At 39.0% G+C, this 22456-nt stretch overlaps 3 protein-coding genes across 3 annotated transcripts; 2 read left to right on the forward strand and 1 right to left on the reverse strand.

Annotated features, from left to right (window-relative positions):
- Positions 1-709: 709 nt before the first annotated feature.
- LOC107881723 (uncharacterized) lies at positions 710-1762 on the reverse strand. Its single transcript, XM_089042917.1, has 3 exons — positions 1613-1762; positions 1104-1167; positions 710-1031 (listed from the first exon to the last, which is right to left on the reverse strand). Exons 1-3 carry the CDS (start codon positions 1663-1665, stop codon positions 843-845), a joined length of 306 nt encoding a protein of 101 aa, XP_088899043.1. The 5' UTR covers positions 1666-1762; the 3' UTR covers positions 710-842.
- Positions 1763-8616: 6854 nt separating this feature from the next.
- ADS1 (MATE efflux family protein) lies at positions 8617-10705 on the forward strand. The gene has a single exon (XM_008244260.3). It carries the CDS (start codon positions 8906-8908, stop codon positions 10541-10543), a length of 1638 nt encoding a protein of 545 aa, XP_008242482.2. The 5' UTR covers positions 8617-8905; the 3' UTR covers positions 10544-10705.
- Positions 10706-18237: 7532 nt separating this feature from the next.
- LOC103340808 (protein IQ-domain 26-like) lies at positions 18238-21090 on the forward strand. The gene is made up of 5 exons (XM_008244259.2): positions 18238-18485; positions 18616-18927; positions 19311-19742; positions 19886-20107; positions 20219-21090. The coding sequence occupies exons 3-5, from the start codon at positions 19335-19337 to the stop codon at positions 20861-20863; spliced, it is 1275 nt and encodes a 424-aa protein (XP_008242481.2). The 5' UTR covers positions 18238-18485; positions 18616-18927; positions 19311-19334; the 3' UTR covers positions 20864-21090.
- Positions 21091-22456: the final 1366 nt, after the last annotated feature.

Genomic DNA, 22456 nt, shown 5'->3' on the forward strand with positions numbered 1-22456 from the left:
GCTTCATCTGCTCTATTTTATTCGATTCTTGATTGAATGTATGATGATATGGTTATGCTGCTCTTGTTCAAGTTATTTCTTTTTAGTAATGAATATATTCTGCCCTTTTGTTTTAAAGAAAATCTAATCCAAACTGGATAGAACCCACTAGTTGTAACAAATTGGTAAACATCAACTCACTCGGATTTTCCAACAAGCGATATCTCTTACTATTTTTCTCTCTGTTTTATATTCATCTGTCTTAGGTTGATAGCATGAAAGTCTTCTTTCCATATAGTATGTAGATAGATATGCATGCATCATTAATTTAACTTGGTTTATTTCATTTGATCCTACTCACGCCCTTGCTTATCCCAATGACTTCATTCATTTATTTATTTGTATTTTTTCTTTAAAGACATTTATAAATAGAAGAATTGACTAGTTCTGGATTATAAAAAATTCTAAATTAGCTCCCCAACCTATATGACCTTTTGTTTAAGCAACACTGAATGTGCACGTCTAACACAAGGAGACAAGAAGAAAGAGAGAAAAATTGAGTAAGTCAATACAAGCTTTATCCTTCTTTTGCAAGTCTGAAGTACATTGTTGACTGAAACAAGCAACAGTAGAAAAAGCCAGACGCCACCGCCCTTATCCACGGGAACAACAACAACAACAAAACAATGCACAACAGAAGGAGCAGAGGCAGCACACAGAGACAGCAGCAGAAGAAGCAAAATTGGTAATGAATACTTGCAAAGCATGTTTCGTACATCTCCAAACAAAACTTCTGCATGTACAGCAATCACATGTTGTATACATAATGAGTTAGAACTCAAGACATATGATTTGATATGAAACTAATCAGACAGTTCCTTGGAAGTTGGAACAACTGGAACAAGATAATTCCCAAAGGGTGAATCAAAGATCCTAAAGTTTCCAGTGGCACCATCTTGTTGTGCTTGTGCCACTGCAGCATTTTTCGCCTGTTGAACCCTCAAATTTACTCCAGAACTCATAGTTTGAGCCTCTTGAACCTGCAGAAACAACTTTTTTTACCCTCATAATTTACTAGTTATGAAAACATGGGCAAAGAGATTGATGAGTAAAAAAATTCTTACTGTTGTTACTGAGGTTGCTCCAACTCTGCTCTTCTTCTCAACTGGTGCAGCAACATTAACCCCACTATACAATTACACAAGCCCAGTTAGAGGCCTAGGGCCTTTCATTATTCAATTGTTTGTTAAAACGACTTGTCGTTTTAGAAAAAGATGATGCCTTATTTGTTATCGTTTTATGAAAGGCCATCCAAATTGCATAGAACACGACGCTACTTCTTCCCTACTTCCCACTGCCTACTGCAACTAGATTGTCATGAACCGCCGCATGCATGCCTCAAACTTAGAGAAATATAATATCTTTCTTTCTTTCTTACTTACTTTGATTGTTTGGCAGCCAAAAAGATTCTAAATTTTGTGTCTTTCATTCATGGGTTACCCAAATTTATTTACACCACTAGGCAGGCAACCCAGAGCTTAGCTTTATTCAATAAACAAATTAAAGACCCAAACTTTAAAATACAAAAATTATCAAGAAAATAAATAAACATGAGGGATTGATTAGTAATTACCTGCCAGACAGTGGTTCAGCAGCTTTTCTCCTTCTGGGTGGAGCAGGCGCCATTGTTGGCCGCTGAGCTTCAGAGCTCTCTGTCCCCAGCTCTGACAGAGTTTCTAATTGGAAGACCAAGAACAAGGGCCCTATGGGTTTAATGATACCATGAGCTATGGACCCTCAACTTTGAAGAAAAATTCAATCTGGGCTGGGCCTTCTGAGGTCTTTAGAGATTGGGCCTAGCCCATAAAATCCCGGCCCAAATCAAGGAATCCTGAGGCCTATCTGAGTGACATTGAGCATGTGCATGTCCTCGAGAAGGGGGAAAATGTTGTTTCTCATCAACCAAACAAGGATTTGACATGATTAGATTCTCCACAATGGTCAGTTCTTGAATACGTCATCGCTAATCCCACTCCTAATCCTACTCTTTAAGCACTAATCACTCTTGAAATCAAACCCTCACGCTCAGGAGGGATATCACTTTTGAGGATTTAGCGATCATTACTTCTCCCCAACCCACCATTATTTTGCCATGTTGTGTTTCCTTTTGTCATCCCCCTTGTCAAAATATTTTACTTTCAACAACTGCTTTCTTGAAACAGTTGGGTTGAATTTTTCCATCTTCCAAAGTGATTGCAAATTGAAATCCAGGGTTTTGAACTGCCTTGTACGAATGAACTAGGCGCTGCCAGTATTTGAACAAGGCTTGCAGTCAATTTTTACAGAATCATAAGATCATGTTGAAGAACTTGCACACATAACAGTAATCAATTCACTCACAGAAAAGTGAAAGCAACATGTCTTTGACTTTGTTCATTTTCTTTCTTCTGGTGGAGTTGGTAGTGACACTTTTGGTGGGATATTGATGCAACAAAACCAATATTGATTTGGCCTTCTCCGATGTGCCGACATTTTGGCGTTATTACAGTGTAGACGTTATTATAAATATGAAGGAAAGTATGGAGGGATAGTAGAAAATACATTCCTTCATGAGACAATTTGCATATATATACACTCTCTATCTCTAAGAAGCCAACTTTCTTTTTCAAAGTCCAATCAATATAATTCTCCCTCCAAAATCACTAGCGCAAGAAAACTTGACCCCCCATATCGAACCAAATCTAGTCTCATCATGCTGCAATTCTCTGTGGATGAACGCCTACATGCTTTGAAAAGTCACTTTTGGGATTCCTATTTCCATTTTGTCAACCTAAGATAATCTTTCTTTTGTTAATTGGTGATTATGGAAGTGATTGACTAAAGTTTCTTTATATTTGACCCCATTTCGATTTAGGTACAACAATTATTCTGTTCATAAATTAATCTATATGAACAAAGTAATTAGAGCTTGATCAAAGCTTTAATTAATGATTCAGATGTATTGCATTCACCTCAATATATATGTTAATCACAATGCCAACAATTTGGGGCCACCAATAGCTTGGTTTGTGGGGTTCTGAATTGAGTCTAGTCTCAAGAGCAATCTATACCCATGCAATTGGGGTTTGAAAATGCAGCTAGCTCAGTGCACGCCTTTCATTCTTGCATCAATTAAGGAATCCAAAACCAAACTTATCATTATATACATATATATCTCTGTCTACTTTGTGGAAAAGAAGCAGATCATTCATTTTACCTATGGCCCTACCCTAATTTTCCACGTGGCTAGGACCCAGTTTGCCACGTGTGTCTCCTCCCTATATTGCCAATTAGTGGGTCAAAGTCAAACACAAAACAGTATTTGTTGGTCACTTGTTTCCCCCTGGATTGTTCAAAAGTGTTGAGATTTTAGACAATTTAGACCCTTGACCTAAAAGCAGTCCAAGTCCAACAAATACGCTCAACTCAAGTAAGCAGAGCCATGGTCGAAGACCAGCTTAGAAAGGTTGCCTTTGCTTGCCGATGGAATCAGAGATATATAACATACATATAGGGTTAGGATCGGGGGACACACTTGAACGATTCATAATACATCTTAATCATATTTTTTTATATAAAAAGAGTTAACAAAATTAGGATTGAATTAAAGGTCATCAATGGTGTGGGAATTTGGACAAGAATATCTCACAACCATGTGCAGAAATGGCCCCCACGTGGGATATGGCATGCGTGTGGGTCTCTTCCTAGTGGTTGTGTTTTTAGCCTCTTTCTTTCTTTTCTTCTGTAACAATTTTAGTAAGCTACAGCCTACACAGAATTTCCAACCAGGAAGCTTCTAACTTGTAACTCAAAAAATATGCTTACTCTGCAGATGATAAATGTTTTTTTGCTGTTAAAGTTTTGAAGGGTTTTGCTTTAGATGGATTTGCGAATGGAGATGGAGATATGAGCTGTGCGTGCGAGACAAGTAGCTGGACTTGTGAACACCCATCTGCAACTCCTTCCCAAATATCACGTGCCCTATGTATATATATATTTCCTTCTTTCTTTCTGCGGCCCTTTTCCGATTTCTTTGAGAGTGCGATGAGTTACATCTCTTACATGCATATGGGGCATGCACTAATGTTTCCTCCCTTTTCCACAAACTTATAATAAAACATTGGCTGCGAAGATCAGATGGACCAGATTTTTTTAATAATGGATGATAATATATATAAACTAAAAGGCAAAATAAATGGCGTAGTTTAGGGTTAGGAGATAAAATAAAATGAAGCAAAGATGACGGAGATGAGCTTTGCGGTTGCTCGGGTTGTGCCTTTTTGAAGATGAGTGAGAGATCCTTGGAAATTATGAATACTTTCTCTAGTCTTCTTCTTCCCATATATGGGGTGTTGCCACGCGTCCCATATAGTCCATGTTCAACTTTTCTTTTTCTTTTTTTCTTCCCTTTTTTGTTTTGTTTTTGTTTCTTTGCCTTTTCATGATCATGGTATGAGAAAAGGAACTTTTATTATTCCTTGTAATATATATGTGATGGAACTTCATGGGTGTTGCTTGTTGGGTGGAAATCTTAAACACACCACAAATGTTATTGGCATGCACTTTAAAGCTATCCCATAAAGAATAAAAAGTCAATTTATTTACTAAACAAAAATTCAAGATTTATTTATGTTATCTATGAATTATGTCAGAAAATAATGCATAATGGACCCTGTATACAAATACTTAATAGGAAGGAAAAAAGTTTTGTACGGTTCAATTATGAATTACTCCTCATGTTCATCATCAACATTTTCTCTTAATACGAAATTTAAAGTTGACCAAGAATGAATGAATACAAATTGGGTCTCGCATAATTCAGGTGGTAGGGCAAAAAATCCTTTGAGATGATGAGGAAGTCTTTCACTCTTTAAGCGATCGGGACATATAGTCATTTCTCTCGTAATCACTTATTATGTACTTAATATATGTATGTGATGGCTAATTGTGAAAACGAAATGTAGAAATTCTCACGCATCCTAAATTTTTATTTTAGCTGTAAAATAATAACAGTGTATATGTTTACGATAACTTGATGGGTTAGTTGTTGGATGAATCAAGCACTTTACATTGTATAATGCGAAACTTTGTGCTTAAGAAAAGGATAGATTAAAATCTACTTGGCCTAAGTAACCTTTGGGTGAAGTAGGGAGTCAGCTGGAAGCTATAGCAATTAGACATGACAATTTAAGATTAATTAACAATAATTAAGATTCTAAATAAGTGTACGTACAAGGTTAATTTGTACCAACTCATGCAAGCAGAAATTTAAAATTCGATGCTATATATATTAGCAAAATTATACTCATGTGCCTCCATGATCGATCAAGTGGCTATGCTATTGCTTACACACTATAGGGTAGCTGCCTGCTGCTGCCCATCACCCAATAAAAAGATGCCCCACTAGGGCCAGTGGGCCACTTGCTGGGACTGCCGGGGGACCTACGCACAAGCCACCCAATAAGAACCAAGATATTCTCTTAGCACAAAGGCTTCTAGTGTTTCTGTTCAGCACCTGTGCCTTTCCCTCTATCTCTTCATGTATCGCTTTTCGTTTTCTGGTTTCTAGTTTCTAGTTTAACATTATCTTATGCAGTGAACTTCTATTGAGGGATCCATCAAATAAGTTTATTTGAGTAACATCTTTGTATGGCCCACTATACATTGGTTTCCAATGATTTGAACAGTCTAATTTTTAGATATTCTCTCAAAGCTGCAAAAAATCATTTGAATTAGATAAACCATTTGATCTATAAGTGGGAATTTGAACTTTGGTGTGAAAGAGAGAGTTCACTGCCCTTGCAAACTGACCTAACTCACATTTGTAAAGTTATTAATTGATATATATATATAAACTAAAAATATGTATAACAATGTGACTGTCACGCTGAAAAAGAAGCAATAGGCTCCTATTAAAAAATGTAAGAAGTGGTGCAATGAGAAGGGAAGAAAGAGGTAATATTTTTACTCACCACTTTAATTCAAGGTATATTTTCACCACCATTCTCAATACTTGATACATGTTTATGGACATAACTACGGTTCTATAAGTACAAAGTAAAGAGTTAATTATGGTTATACTAATAAAAATATATCAAGTGGTTAGAAAGATAATAAGAATATACCTTAAGTTAAAATAGTGACCAAAAATATTTGGGAAGAGGAAAGAGGGTGAGACTTAAGAGGGTGTCAGATTGGGTTGGGAATGTGTGTGTCATATTCACGAGCTCTCTTCTCCATATCATTCTGAGCCACCCAGCCAGCACACCCCACCATCACTGCTGTTTCTCAAGTTTCCTACCCCATCAAATTCCAATCTATCTATTTATCTCTCTCTCTTTTAAACATGATTTAAAAACAAAAACGCAAATTACATTCGTAGAAAACGACAACAAGGTCAATTGCGCCCAACTCAACAAGACAGAGATAGCTACAGAGAGAGAGAAAGAGAGATGGTACAGCACTTGCATGTACACAGGCAGAGGTAACAGGGTCATAACTACAGAAGGGAATTAAAGTAAAATAAATTTTAATAATGCATGCACTTTCATTGAATCGGAGGCATTTCTGTCTCCTTCCTTCCATCTGTTTGTGGAAACCCAGCGAGGACCTCATGCTACTCCCCCGTTCATCACGCAACGCACGTATATGTATATATATATATATATATAATTACCTTTCAAACTTACATGCATTTAACTACATAAATTCTTGTATAGGGTAACTAGTCTAGGGCTCTCACAATGGGCTAGTATCAACATGTGATATTCATCCTATTGTGCAAAAAACCTTACTTGTAATAGGAGATTATCATTGTTTTGCTATTTTCGGTCAATTTTTACATATTATTACTTTATTAGCCAAAATAACAAAAAATATTATCCTTATTACATAAGAGTTTTTCTCCCTATTATGCCGCCCCTCTACCAAAGAACCAGTCATGTCACTAACCTATTAACAATCCAATGATATATGGTTGGACTTTAAATTACAATCATGATTAATAGAATTATATTTGTTTGTGTTGAACTGTCACGCACGCGCGCATCTCTCGCTAGCACAACTTTTGAGAAACGGAGGGGCAGACTGGTGTGAAGGAGTGAGAAGGGCAATGAAAAGTGACGTGGGATAAGACTTTGGAGGAGGAGGGAGCGACGTCCATGGGACAGCATTTTTTGGCAGTAAAATGAAGGGGGTGTTTTTGCTGACGTGTAGAAGCCAGACCCTCCTTAATGAGTGTCCAATTCAGAAATTCCAGTCGTCCCAATCAGATCATCCAAACGGCCACCAGGCCCACCCACCGGCCACTTCTCTCTCTCTCTCTCTCTCTCTCTCTATATATATATATATATATATTTCTTTTTTCTTTTTTGGTTTGGTGCAGAAAATGAATTTAAATGAAGAAAGAGTAGTTCGTGATGCTCCAGGTAGGGCAAGTGTGAGTGAGAGTGACCTCACGTCTCACTCCTCCAATGACTTTCATGAGCTCCTTCAACAGGAGATTAACATCAATCAATCATCCACAGCTTGCAATTATGCCTCAAAAAATGTGGCATGAGATGTTGTTATTCTCATTAGGGAAGTTGGGATATTTCGAATTAGCTCCCTCCTTCTGCGACCACAAATATTTAAATCAACAAAATGTAAAGGAGTATGGAGGAGGAAAACCTCCCTCCCTATTCGACTTCTCAATACGAATGGAATATAAAAATCTAGTATCCAAGTAAGCTTTGTGAACGAGGTAGCCCTACAAAGTAAACTTTTGTCCATGATCCTCCTCCATATGAGACTACATTCTACAATAGTCTCACACGTGAAAGCGACCGTGTATTGAAAATGAATTGACATAAATATACCCATTTTAACACGGCATTTTATAAAATAAAAAAACATTTGAAGTCCAATACTTTAGAGAAATTCTATGTTGTACTTTCAATTGAAAAAAATTGAAACACGTTAAGAACCATTTAAAAATGATAAATTTAGGGTTTTTTTCTCTTTCTCCGAACAGACTTTATTTTTTATTTTTTATATAAGATGTGAAATTAAAATGAGTCTGTATATATGAAATCCCCGTGATTATATGATGTTGATCATAATAACGTAGTGGTGTAGACTGTTGGGGCCGCAAATTGTGTCGAAACAAGTTCCTTTCTTTGTTGCATTGCATTGCGTTGATGGGTGCCCGTGAGAAGAGGGTGCTCGAATCACTGGCTTTTGAAGGAAAGCAAAGCACATTATTATAATGTCTCTACGTAGGTAAAGGGCAGAGCCCAGAGGAGCAGCAGAAAGTGACGAGCCTTCCTTCGTGAGTGAGAGCAAAAAAATCACCAGAACAATCCCCCTTAAAATTTTTACTTGTTGGAAATTGAAACCTCTGCCCCAAAAATCCTGACAATCTGACGTCTCTTTCTTCAAACCACATAAACAAAATTAAACAACTAATTACCACATTCTCATAAATACTTACGATTGAAAAAAAGAAATGATCTTCGAGTTTAAAGGGTAAAAAACCAGAGCATATAGATAAACAAAGTTCAAAATTGCAGAGAAAGACAGAAATGCCCCAGCTCAACACCCCTATTAATACTCTACTTTGTATACCCCTCTCCCCTACGCCAAAAACCAAGCCATCCATCTATCCATTCAATCCATCTTTCATTTCAAAGACATAGAGTGCTCTTTACGAGAGTATCTCTCTCTCTCTCTCTCTCTCTCCCTTTCAGCTGAAAACAGAGCATCATTCAAACAGAAACAATTAATCATCATCGAATATAGACATATATATATATATATAGGCAAGCTGCAGCAAAAACAAAACAAACGTAATTTCTTCTTCTTGTTGTTGATCATCATCATCATCATAATCAGCAGGAGTAGCAGCATCATGTGCAATCCAAATCCTTCTGCTGCTTCATCAACAGCCGCCAAGAAAACAGAGCATCACCAACAGTCACAACCCCATCTCTTCTTAGACTTCTTATTTCTACCAAACACCGCCATTAAACATGAAACCCATCCTGCAAAGCATCAGCATCAGCAGCAACACCAACCCCTACCACCACAGCATTTCACTGACTCAATTACTCTTCCAGACATAATATCTGAGACCAAGTCTCTGTTTCAGCTGGCTTTCCCCATCCTCCTCACCGCCCTCATTCTCTACTCCCGCTCAGTCGTCTCCATGCTCTTCCTCGGCCGCCTCGGCGACCTCGAGCTCGCCGCCGGGTCGCTGGCCATCGCCTTCGCCAACATCACCGGCTACTCTGTCCTCTCCGGCCTGGCCCTGGGCATGGAGCCTCTCTGTTCCCAAGCCTTCGGAGCCCAACGTCCAAAGCTCCTCTCTTTGACCCTTCACCGCTCCGTCATCTTCCTCGTCGTTTCGTCGCTGCCCATTTCGCTGCTCTGGCTCAGCATGTCCTCCATCCTCCTGTACCTCCGCCAAGACCCAGATATCACAGCCATGGCCCACACCTACCTCGTCTTCTCCCTCCCTGACCTCCTCACCAACTCCCTCATTCACCCAATCCGCATTTACCTTCGCGCCCAGGGCATCACCCACCCGCTCACGTTAGCATCGCTCGCCGGCGCGCTCTTTCACCTGCCCATGAACCTCCTCTTGGTCGCTCGGCTTCGGCTCGGCGTGGCCGGCGTAGCGGCCGCTTCCGCTACCTCCAATTTGTTTGTCTTGTTGTCTCTTGTTTCTTACGTGTGGGCCACGGGGATACACCAGCCTACGTGGACCGCGCCGAGCCGGGAGTGCTTGACAGGCTGGAAGCCACTGCTTCGGCTCGCGGCTCCGAGCTGCGTTTCTGTCTGTTTGGAGTGGTGGTGGTACGAGATCATGATCGTCTTGTGTGGGCTTCTTGTGGACCCCAGAGCAACCGTCGCCTCGATGGGCGTGCTCATCCAAACGACGTCGTTGATTTACGTGTTCCCATCCTCGCTGAGCTTCGCGGTCTCCACGCGGGTCGGGAACGAGCTCGGGGCGAAACGCCCGCACAAGGCGAAATTATCCTCTGCGGTCGCGGTCATGCTGGCGTTCCTGATGGGCCTGTCGGCAACGACCTTCGCGTCCGGGATGAGGGGGAGCTGGGGCCGGATGTTCACTAGCGATGCAGAGATCGTGCGGCTGACGTCGGCCGCGCTGCCCATCCTAGGCCTGTGCGAACTCGGAAACTGCCCGCAGACGGTTGGGTGTGGGGTCCTCAGAGGGAGCGCGCGCCCCTCCACCGCAGCCAATGTGAACCTCAGCGCGTTCTATCTGGTGGGCATGCCCGTGGCGATTGGTCTCGGGTTCTGGGTCGGGGTGGGGTTTTGTGGACTCTGGATCGGGTTGCTGTCGGCCCAGGTTTGTTGTGCTGGGCTGATGTTGTATGTGGTTGGGACCACAGACTGGGATCTCCAAGCTAAGAGGGCCCAGTCACTAACGTGCGCCGGGTGTGAAGTCGTAGTACCTGATTTTAAGGGTGCAGAGGAGGAGCAACAGCCGTTGATTATCATTACGGTGCCTTCTTCTCGATAATCCAAATATTCCAGATCAGATTTAATTTTTGCCACCAGTTTTTTATATAATTATTCCTTTTTTTTATTTTCTTTCAGTACGATTGTGAATTGTTATTATTTTTTGGGTCACAGATTTGGATTTGCGTAAAAAGAATAAATCAACAATTTTGTTCTTTGTTATTATTAATTAATGTGATGATCTGATGAGTGGGTTCTGCTTTTTTATTTTTTCACTGAGTGATTCAGATTGAGTGGGTTTTGATTTGATTAATTAAAATCGAAAACAAAAGATTAAAGTTCAAGCACTCATATCATATCCCATCCCACCATGTTTATTATCTTGGTTGCTTCAAGTGCTGCGTATGTAGATATGGTATGAGTAACATTTTTATAAATAAATATAACCTCAAATAAGCCATCAAATTCAGATTTGTTTTTGCATTCGAGTTCGATCGCACTGCCTCGTAAATTGAAGTAATTTAAATTGTCTCTCGAATAAAAAAACACTAACCATAAAAAAGTACATAGCTAATGTTTAAAGTACAAGCGAGCGATGATCTAAATTATAAGAAAAATGGATTTCTCTTAGACCCCGTTGGCAAGATTATCTAGTGTTTTGGGCTGTGGAAATAGCGATTGGTGTTTTTACTTTAAAGTTTGATTTTGCTTTTTGATTGGGTTGAAGTTGAATGAATGATATATTTTTGACAGAGACAAGGCAGTACAGTGTTAGACTGTAAGTGCCTAGTGCAAATGGGAAATGTCTCAAAAATTCGAACATGTTTGATCTTTTCCTTTCATCATCATGTTGGGTGGGTGGACAAGGCTTTCAAAAGTATCCGATTAGGCTCCCAATCGGAATCTGACACGTGGTGGTGGGTAGTCCAACCAAACAAACTAAATAAGGACAGTTTGACCTTATCGCCTAGGCTTCATTTCGGCCAGGTCTTGGTCCCAGGTCCCAAATTCCCCAACTACGTTTGGATACTATTTCATCATATCCTAAGCTCAAGTCTATAAGGCTGTCACGGTTGGTTTGGACTAGATTGGAGTTGAGTAGTTGAGTTTAACATGAGCCAGTTTTTATATAGTTCACTTCAGTTCGAGTCACTAAACGTGATCTAGATGCACACCTTCCTAATTTTATAAATTTGCTTAGTTTGGATTTAAACATGACATATATAACATATGTAAACATAACTCGTACGCATGGTTCTAAGTACAGCTAATATCTACAATGATTAGTTATGCTTTTAGAACACAAAGATTCCCAATCGTGCTTGCTCTCATGGGGGAAAATTCTCACACACACTTCATATTTTTCATTCTGTTCGTAGAGTCTTACACGCAATATGCCTAGTGATTGGTTGGGGGACCAATTTACTGAGTAGATTGGATGAAGACACGTTTTGCATTATAATCCATTTCCCTATCAAAGTGATAACAGACGGCCAATTGGTACCTCAGAAGGTCATTATTCTTACGTACAAAGGTAAAGGTAGGCCTCAATTATAGAGAGAGAGAGAGAGTCTAGTTGACAAAACTTCACTCAAACCACAGCATATGCAGCATGTGTGAGTGTGATTGGACTTGCGTCGTCGTGTAGCAGCATATACAAAAAAAGCAAATTCATAAGAAATCCGACTTGTTTGGACACAAACATATAAATATAGCTACGCTAGCTATGTTCTTGTAGCAACATGTTCTGAAAACGTGGATCCAATTCAGGTCAGGTACTTGGTTAATATATACGGATAAAGGAGTTGAAGAGCCAGCAAACAAACAAGGGCTAGCTTATAATGCACATTTGCACTGCTCATGAGGAAAGACCACCACGGCAGGGCAGCTCAGCTCTGAAAAGTTGAAAGAAATTAGAAGAGAGAGAGAGAGGGTGTTATATTGTGCTTGTTAAAAAGAAGCACATGCATGATCTATATGTATGTAGAAAGTGCACGAGGGGAAATCAGGCTTCTCATGTCAATATGTTGTCATTGATCAGTGGGACTTGGTTGTTTTCCTACGTACTCTATTGTCTTTTAATCCACATTCATATATGTATATTCATATCATTGATCATCTAGATCCCCTAGCCTACCTTGCCAAACGTGCTAGCTACTTCAAAACTGACCCTCCCTCAACTTGTATTAAGCCAAACCTGTGGGTTCCATGCCCGTCAAATCCATAAGAAAAAAAAACAAGAACTAATTATTTAGCCACGCTTCTCATCCATTCAGGATTTGCTTTTGTTACAATATTACAAGGTTGGCTCTAGAGGAAAGAAGAACATTCATGCGACATGGATATCTCAACCCAATCGTTTAATGTTATACAAAAAGTTAAGACATGATAATACGTGATTGACTTGAAATATCATCACAATATATATATTATAGCATTAGGGATGCATGTAGGGTTCTCTAGCTAAAGGGATATATATATGGTGAAGCAATCGTCTCAGGTTCCCAATCTTTGAATTTCAAAAAATGGCTCCAACTCGGTTCAATTCCTAATCTTTTGCGATTATTATACAATATGAATTGTGATTAGGTTGAGTCTATTTCAGGTATGGCATAATATTAACGTAATATGCTCGTTTTTTATTTATATAAGTTAATCTCTACTAGAATATTAAAATAGGGTGATCTAATTATGGATTATATTTAGGCTATTTTCTTTATTATCAAAGAAAGTCATGCAGTATTACATTAATACTATAGACATGTTGTTAAGTGGCCACTAATACAGGAGTTAATCATTAATTTAGGGGACTTGGGAATTTGAGTTTGACATTGACATTTGAGGTAGATGTTTTGATTTTATACTTGAATATGAGGTTGATGTTGTTAGTTATTTGTTAATCACTAATTATCCGTTGACATTATATAGTTTTCAAAGCTCTTCAACCCTCTTGTTTTGTTTAATGCAATGTATAATGTGAGGGTCAAACTCGCCAGCTACATTTACATATCACATACATGTTTAAGATTAGAGTCAATGGTACATGCATGTACATGTAGATTAATTATAATCTGGTTAATTAGCATAATTAAGCGAATGCATGACAATTATGACCAAGGATATGTGATGGCGTAAACATCAGCCAATTTGTTTGATATTTTTTTCTTATGCTAATTAGTAATTTAAGAAATTGAAAAAAGATGGTAGAATGATGTTGGTGTGTTGGATTGGATATGGTCGCAATCAACCAAATAATCTTAGCATTCGACAACGCTATACAACTCAACTTTGTGTTATTTTATTCAAATAACACGGCATGCTCGCATTGAATTTTATACAGTATTTTTTCAATAATATAACGATATAACGTGCTTTGTCATGTGTCACATCAGTTGGAAATAGAAGTTGAAATGAATAGTATTTTTCTCTACGATTATTAAAGGCCTAAGGCTAACTGTACGTGGCCTAAGCATATAGCATGGTCCAAAACTTTAACCTCAGACCTGAGGGAGTGGCCATTATCATGGACCTATAGCTCTACCAGCTCGAACTAGTTTGATGGCAAAACTTTCTTCATTGTTGGAGACATGATGAGTGACCACCACACCATACATGTCCTTTTGAAGCATCTGAAAACCATGTGTTGATTCTGATTGGATCGTCCAATATCTTATAATAGTACTTGGAATTTGGAAGAAAACACTGGCACCACCACTGCTAGGGAAACTCAGACATGTCCCAGCCAAAAATGCCAAATAAGTACCGCTTCTTCAGTCAATTGGTTGAAAACGCCAAAGCATTAACCCCCACTAGAATAGTTTCATGTTTTTGGGAAAAAGCCAAAACCACATTTTATCCCACTCAAGAACACTGACTTTTTTTAACCTAAATTTGCCAAAACTTAAGCAGTAAAAGTAAAAATTCTAAGATCAATTACCCATGGAGAGATGAATTAGCTTGTGAGTTAGGTTAAGAACAGCAATCAATATCACAAAACAGATAAAGAAGAAGAGAATAAAAGACAGCATCATCATTTTAGAGTATCATGCAATTCTCTCATCACATGGCAAGTACTCTTTTGATGAAGTTGCATTGCAACCACCCCCATTTCTTTTCTTTTTTAACAATAATCCCTCTCTTTTCTTTCTATCTATCCTGTCTCCTTATCTAAAACTTCACTAAACAAATATACTTCTTGCCGGCAATTGATCACATTCTAAATAGTAAAATCCCAACAAAACAACTGTGAAATTATATATATGTATGTAACAAACCAAACCAACTCCATCATGCCTGTCTCTTTGGGTAGACATGAAAGAAACCCCATAGCCCATTAGCCTCTTGTCCACATGAAACAGGAACTTGTAGGCTGAATTAGGGCATAGAGGTAGGCTTTGTCCACCTTACAAGCAACAAAAAGAAAGAGCTAGCTACCTACATTATATATATATATATATATATGTGTGTGTGTGTATATGTATGTGATACACTTGGAGTTGGAATATTCTACTTTATCATCACAAGCTAGCTAGGCTTGTTTTTGCACGAGTTGAGTTGAGTTGAGTTGAGTTGAGTGGAGTTGAGTCATTTGGATATGATTTGCTGCACAAATAATATTTTCTCCAATTGGCATGGCATGTCTCCCCTCTGGAGGTACTCAACTTCTCCACACATGGCCTCTGCCACCATCTACAGTTTGCTAGCTACCACTGCTCAGCTCTCAGCTTCTCACTCTCAAACCCATTATTTTCTATCCCCTCTGAGGTCGACACGTGGGGCCGTCCTAGATGTTGGTGGTGGTCATAAAGTAAACACGCATACATGGCCACTGGTTTAATCTATATGTGTTTGGTTGTGTTGTGTTGTGTAGGGTTTTTTTTTTATTGCCTTGAAATAATGCTCGCACACACACAACACAGCTACAAGATATTTAGGAGAGATGCAATGCAATCCAAGTATATATATTTAATATATGCATTGTTCTGTGTTAGACTTTTAGTTAGGGCTGATATAGTTTCGTGGGTCACCTCGAAAGGGATAACGTTTTCTGTGTTCAAACTCCAAGCTTTCTTTCCAGCCATTAGATCATGATAATATTAATATCATATGGGTGCAAAAACAACCGACCAAGAAAAAGAAAATAAATAAAAAAGCACAATGGGTATGATAAATCTTAAAACTATCATATCTAAAAGAGTAGTGTGTGTAAGTATTGTGCCACAAACAAACAGAGAGGTGTTCAATCTCCGTGCTGGATTCGCATGGTAGAAGAAGCCCACGAACTATTGTCCCAGGGCCAGCAAACCATTTGGCTCAGCGAAGTTGGACTGGACTGGACCAGCTGGAACATCAATATCAATGGTAAAGCCCATTCTATTTATAAGCTCAAAGGGATTCACTTCACACCATAATCATATGTGCAGCGTAGCCTGCCCTTCTGTTGGTAACTCCATTCTCATAGCTCCTCCCTAGCCAGATGAATTGCACCGATATTGTCCTCAACTTAACCACCTAATCCAGGTTCATTTGGGTTTAATCACAACCGTGTCTCAAGATACATTGGTACAATTTAGGAAGAACTGCCACTTGATTGATCTCTTTATGGAACATCCACTTTTCCGATTTGGGACAACTGTATTTGATGCAGAATTCCTAACAACCGATCATTCGTCAGCATCATCATGGTTCTAAATGGGGGCTGAGCATATAATGCTCATAAACCCAAGATATGGTCTCTTGACAGCTCACTCAGATAAAGCCCATGTTGCGTGCTTACACACACAATCTGCGCAATTTGATCCCCTAGCACTTCACCAAGTACTAATTGTAATTTGTTTTTCTTGCATTAATGCCTTTTGATTTTGGGAGAAGTAAGGTTATGATTTATAAAATCCAGCACTACCAGCACACGGTACCAAAAAATATACTTCCTATTGAATTGGGTTGCATATTTCATAGGTCGGTGTGCTACATTGCCATGTGTGTTGAAGAATATAAAGTTGCATATCGGAAAATTGAAAAAATAAATACAATATATAATGAATTGTTATACTACTAATAGGTCGTTTGTGATAAAATTCCATACATACTGGGATTTATAGGTAGTTATATTGGGGGCAATATTATATCGATGTTGCTAATAATGGGTTACTAACCGATCTATCTAAAATTTGGCAATGCGATGATACTAAAATAGTTAAACTAGTTTAATTGCAATTGAGTTGAAATTGGAAACTTTAGAGCATCCACAATGGGCTCCCTAAACCACCTCCTTAGACAAATTTTAGAGATGAATGATAAAAATGCAACACCAACCACGCTCCCTATCCACCTTCTAAAATAGGGAGTCATCTAGGAGCTCCTAAATCTGAGGAGAGAGAAAGGACTCATAGTGGCTCACTATAATTTAATGCTGCTTTATTTAATGAGTATTTCAAACCTTTATTTAATGCTAACAATCTTTTATATTATTTTTTAATAAAGATGGACCAATCAAAAAAGAGTTATAGCATTTATGACTCTCCAAATGAGGGAGTATGGTTGGAGTTGAAATTTTTTAGAGAGCTCCTAAAATAGCTTTCTTATATTCTTAGCCAAATTTTAGCTAAGAAATAGAGAGCGTCATTGTGGATGCTCTTATACACTCATGAGTAATAATTATTCATGTAGACGATTGGGTTATTGATGAAGCAAAAGAGCCATTTAATTCCAAGCTCCAATCATAAGGGTTGGTTGGTTTTCAGAATGAATTGCACCCACAAATGCCATTGCCATCTTTGAATTAATTCATGTAGGCTCTAGCTAGCTACCGTATAATTTTGTTGCGACACAAAAAAGAAAACCTTTTGCGTCTGCGCAATATAAGCTAAAGAGAAAAAGGGAAACAAAGCAAAGAATCTATCACCTTTTGTATAAATTAAAGATAAAGTGTACAAAGTTTCCTTTTTCCATGCAAAAAATGCCAAACAATACGTCACCGTTCCCTCACTTCCTGCGTGCTACATTTACGTATTAATCAAGACATCAAATCTCTCACCTCCTGCCATTTCCATGATGAACCCAGAAAACCCTAAATTGAATTGAAAGTTGAAGCCAACCGTACACAAAAATGATGAGACGAAATGGGATGAGAGAGAGAGAGAGAGAGAGAGAGAGAGAGAGAGAGAGAGCCCTCAGCCAAACCCAATTCGTCAAACCTTGTTATATATAGCCCGTGTAGCATTCATTTGGATTTTGCTCTTCAATGGTCCACACCACATACATATGTGGCTCCTACCAAACATTCCAGCTAAGAAATCAATTATCTCAAATCAACCTCACGTTACAGTTTTACCCCTTGGGATTGTCCAAAACCTCACCTTCCTACCAGCTAGCAGTAACAGTAGCAGTGCAGGCAGGCAGGCAGGCAGGCAGAGGCAGTGTCTCAAGCCAAGAACCCACGTTGGCAAAGACTAAAAAGAATATATTAATTGCATTTTACAAACACTGGTTCTTGTAATTATCTGTGCTTTACGTCACTCCAAGCCAAGAACCCACGTTGGTTGGACTGTCCATTCCCTTTTGGCATATATGAAAATTTTGTCTTCCCAAGTGCACTATTTGAAGACACTTTGATCTTTTTTATTGGTAGGAAAAGTGGTTTTTTCTTACCAGAAAAACTAAAATATATGCTTCATTCATATTTATCTGTGAAAACTAAAAATCTTCGTAATATAATTAAGCATGAAATGACAGAAGCCTGCATAAAGTACATTGTGGGATAAGAACTTTAAGCTATGCATGTCTGAGGCGTTGCAGCGGAAAGGGTAAAACCAAATTGACTGATGAGTTGAATTGGTGCACAATTAATTGAAAGAAACAGAGAAAAAGAATTCTGATTTTTCAGAACTTGGGTGCTGCAGCATCCAGCCGAATCCTCATCATCTTTCAAATCCAAAAACAGAGATCAAAGGGGTGGCACCGTGGCAGCACAGAGAAGAAGAAGAAGAAGAAAACACCACAAGGTCGAACAACACCTTTTAATTCCAATCGATCATGCATTCATTGCCCATCAGAAAAAAAAACCCCAGTTGCATAATGATTTTTGCTTCCATTTTACATGAACAAATTGTGTATAAATATTTTATATTGCAGGCAGGGCATCACGAGAGTGTCAGAGGGAGGAGACATTGAGGTATCTTTTCTTTTTTAGGACACGTCGCTCCAGAAAGTTATGAGAGAGAGAAGAAGGAGACGAATATTGTTGAGCTTGAGATTGAGACGCTGCTTTTTCTTTTACTAGAAGAAAAGAAAGAAAAAAGCTTTTCCCAGAATCCGGAGCTGCCCATCGGAGCAGTGAAGATCCGAGCGTTTCAATCGCTTTCCCACCACTGTTTTCCTTGGCTTTTTTTTTTTTCTCTTTTGGCACTTTTCTGGTGAGAATCTGATTCTACCGAGGTGACAGAGGTGAGTTTACTCGTTCCTCTGTTATTATTTTACTCTAATTTTTTTGGATTATCTGCTAAGTGGAACTTCCTAATTCCTATTATTAAACTTGGGATTTGTGGCACATCCGTCTTTTTTATTTGTTCAAAAAAATTCAAAAACAAATGTGAGAGAGAGAAAATTCCCCTGTTTTTTTCAAAGATTTTATTCTTTAACAACTCTGTTTCACCACTTTCCGCAACAAGGAAAGCTACTTAAGATTGTGAGCTGTAAGCCTGAAACCGACCTTGTCTCTTCCTCTAAACACTTCAACTTTCAACTGCGTTTTACTTAGTCTTCACATTCAATCTTTTAAAACCATTCTCTTCCTCTTTTTTCTTCTCTCTCTGTCTTATCTCTCTCAGCTCAAACAGAGTGCTAGTGTGAAAATGGGCAGAGCAACAAGGTGGTTCAAGGGGTTGTTTGGAATTAAGACCAAAGACAAAGAGCACAAAGCAAATTCAAGTTCCAGTGACTTCAAAGACACGAAAGGGTCAAGCTTTGGGAGAGAAGATGCAACCCTACTGTGTCACAACCCAGCCACTATACCTCCCAACATATCACCATCTGAGGCAGCTTGGCTGAGATCATACTACAATGAAACAGAGGAGGAGCAGAACAAGCACGCAATTGCTGTGGCAGCTGCGACGGCCGCCGCTGCTGATGCCGCAGTTGCTGCAGCTAACGCAGCCGTGGAGGTTGTCCGCCTCACCAGTCATGGCAGAGGCACCATGTTTGGTGGTGGAAGAGAAAGATGGGCCGCTGTGAAAGTTCAAACTGTTTTTAGAGGCTATTTGGTAAGTTTATCTTTTGCTCATTGTGCAACAAAAGCACACATTTTTATGATTTTTGTTTTAGTAATGCTTGTGCCATGTTCAAAGTTTCGAACTTTTTCAAACCAACACTTATCTTGGGGTTCTTTTGGATTTGGCAAACGCAGGCCAGAAGAGCACTGAGAGCTCTGAAAGGACTGGTGAAGTTGCAGGCGCTAGTTAGAGGGTATTTAGTGAGGAAGCAGGCCACGGAAACTCTGCACAGTATGCAAGCTCTCATTAGAGCACAAGCCACAGTTCGTTCTCATAAAACTCGGGGGCTCATCAACACCACCCCCAACAACATTGAAGCCAATAGCAGATTTGAAATCCGTGCACGAAAATCCAGGGTACTTCAAATTTACTAACAACCCATGTTTCAAAATTGTATCATCAACATTTAAATCTCTGGCAATAATTGAATCTGACATAATAATTAATGTTCACTCAAACTCTTGCAGGAGAGATTTGATGACACTGGGAGTGAGCACACAGCTCCAAGCCACAGCAGAAGGCTCTCTGCTTCTAATTTGGACGCCAATATTGATGAAAGTCCCAAGATTGTGGAGGTTGATACAGGCAGGCCTAAATCTAGGTCACGCAGAACAAACACTTGTGTATCTGAATTCAGTGACGACCCAACTTACCAACAAGCACTGTCTTCTCCAATCCCATGTCGAGGACCTGCCCGGCTATCGATCCCCGATAGCCGGAATTTCCCAGAATCCGACTGGGGACTAGCTGGAGATGAATGCAGATTCATTTCCACAGCACAAAGCACACCGCGGTTTGTGAATTCATGTGGGGCTAGTAATTTGCCTGGCACACCTTCAAAGAGTGTTTGTGCTGACAATTTTTTCAGAGGGTATGCTCCAAATTACATGGCGAGCACTCAGTCTTTCAAGGCCAAGTTGAGGTCTCATAGTGCTCCTAAGCAGAGGCCAGAGACAGGACCAAAGAGGAGACTTTCACTTCATGAAATGTTGGAGTCAAGAAGTAGTCTAAGTGGGGTGAGGATGCAGAGGTCTTGTTCACAAGCTCAGGATGCCATTAATTTCAAGAATGCTATAATGAGCAAGCTTGATAGGTCCTCTGGAATCTGGTAACTCAGATTCAGAGGGGAACTAAGCTAGTTGCAATAATCAAGTTCAAGCGAAAAAAACCTTGTTGGTTAAAGAAAGAATAGGGGGAAGGGAATATACTAGATAGATGTGTTTGTAGATTATAATTTACTGTTTATTATAGTGAGATGTAATCTCATTTTAATGTTGGCTTCTGATAAATTATGATGGGGTTATTATGTGTTAATTATTCAATTGTACCAAACAAACAACTCCCTCTTCTTTTGAAAATGTGACAACAAAAGTTGACAAATTCCATGTGAAACACATTTGCAATATGAAAAAATTTCCAAGCTTTTTCAAACAGGTACCATGATTGACCACAAAAACAACAAAAACTGGAAAAGTTTGAAACCATCCTGCTTCTCCAAGAACATGATGTTCTCCCCCATGTGTTTTTCCTACATTGATTTTGTTTGTTTGATTGAGTCAACTCTGTTGAAAAATATGACCCCACATGTTTTAATTAGGTAAGGCCTCTTCCAATGCATTTAATTTGGCTGTAAAAGTGAGCACATTTGATCCAAGAAACCAATTAACAAGCTTCAAAGAAGAAACTAATTGCGAATTAGGGTATAGTCCAGTGAAAAAAAATCTTAACTTGCATACTGGAAGTCTTAAGTTCAAACTCTCATGACATCTTAGTTGTGTGTGTGAGAAATCTCATCCCCTGTAGTTTAGATTATCGCTTATACTTTAAAAAACAAACCAATTATCAAGCTTCAATTAAGAAACCAATTACCGAGTTTTGATAGGAAGTCTGTAATATTGAGACTAATTATCAAACTTATAGAGCAACTAATTGGGTTGGTGGGTTCCATACTTCCATTCTAGCCCATACTTGAAAAGTCGCTCTACTGTCCTTATCAATTAATATTAAAAAAGACAAATCCTCTCCCATAATTTCTAGTTCCTTTCCTTGACCAACTAAAACTTTTCTGAAAAAATTGGGGAACAATTAATAGTTTCAATTCAATCATGGTCATCAATTACTCTTGAAAGTAAATTTTTTGTTCCAGTTTCAAGGGGATATAAGCCAATGATGATTAGCTTTCGACCTGTCACAGAGGGTATAGGAAGGCTGAAGCCACATTCTTTTCAAGCTTTCCTGATGCAGAGGCAAGCTTTGCAGAAAACAAAGCTTTACTGGGAGCTATGTCCTTTTGCTAGATTTTTCATGAAAGGGAGCTTTCAAGATTGGTTCTTTTGGGGTTTAGCTCAGGCAGAGCCTCAGAGATCGCAGATAAAAATGCTTCCCCTCCAATTCCAAGTACATTGGCCTCCTCCTTTGCCCTCAGGACAAGAAGAGAACACAAAAAATTAGCTATGGATCCGAACCCACTTTTTGCCAAGCTCATGAATTTACTTGAATTGGGTTTCACTTGTTATGCATCCAAAATTCCAATGGGTTTTGGTCCTGGGCCAATATCCCTTCTTCTCAGACTTGTCTCAGGGTTTTAGCTTAGTCAGTTGAAAACCCATTGGCTCATAGCCCAGTGGAAGCCAACCCAACTGATATTTACCCCAAAACATGGAATTTGCACCAACTATATGTCAACTATTTTGACAAATTTATAT

Source organism: Prunus mume, linkage group LG8, assembly GCF_029339155.1.
Source record: "Prunus mume cultivar Tortuosa linkage group LG8, ASM2933915v1, whole genome shotgun sequence".
Taxonomy (NCBI): domain Eukaryota; kingdom Viridiplantae; phylum Streptophyta; class Magnoliopsida; order Rosales; family Rosaceae; genus Prunus; species Prunus mume.

Coding starts and splice junctions, on each gene's coding strand:
- LOC107881723 (XM_089042917.1), bottom strand. CDS start 1,665: ATGGCGCCTGCTCCACCCAGAAGGAGAAAAGCTGCTGAACCACTGTCT. Junction 1,168..1,612: donor GCTGAACCACTGTCTGGCAG/GTAATTACTAAT, acceptor GTAATTGTATAG/TGGGGTTAATGTTGCTGCAC. Junction 1,032..1,103: donor GAGCAACCTCAGTAACAACA/GTAAGAATTTTT, acceptor GGGTAAAAAAAG/TTGTTTCTGCAGGTTCAAGA.
- ADS1 (XM_008244260.3), top strand. CDS start 8,906: ATGTGCAATCCAAATCCTTCTGCTGCTTCATCAACAGCCGCCAAGAAA.
- LOC103340808 (XM_008244259.2), top strand. CDS start 19,335: ATGGGCAGAGCAACAAGGTGGTTCAAGGGGTTGTTTGGAATTAAGACC. Junction 19,743..19,885: donor CTGTTTTTAGAGGCTATTTG/GTAAGTTTATCT, acceptor TGGCAAACGCAG/GCCAGAAGAGCACTGAGAGC. Junction 20,108..20,218: donor TCCGTGCACGAAAATCCAGG/GTACTTCAAATT, acceptor AAACTCTTGCAG/GAGAGATTTGATGACACTGG.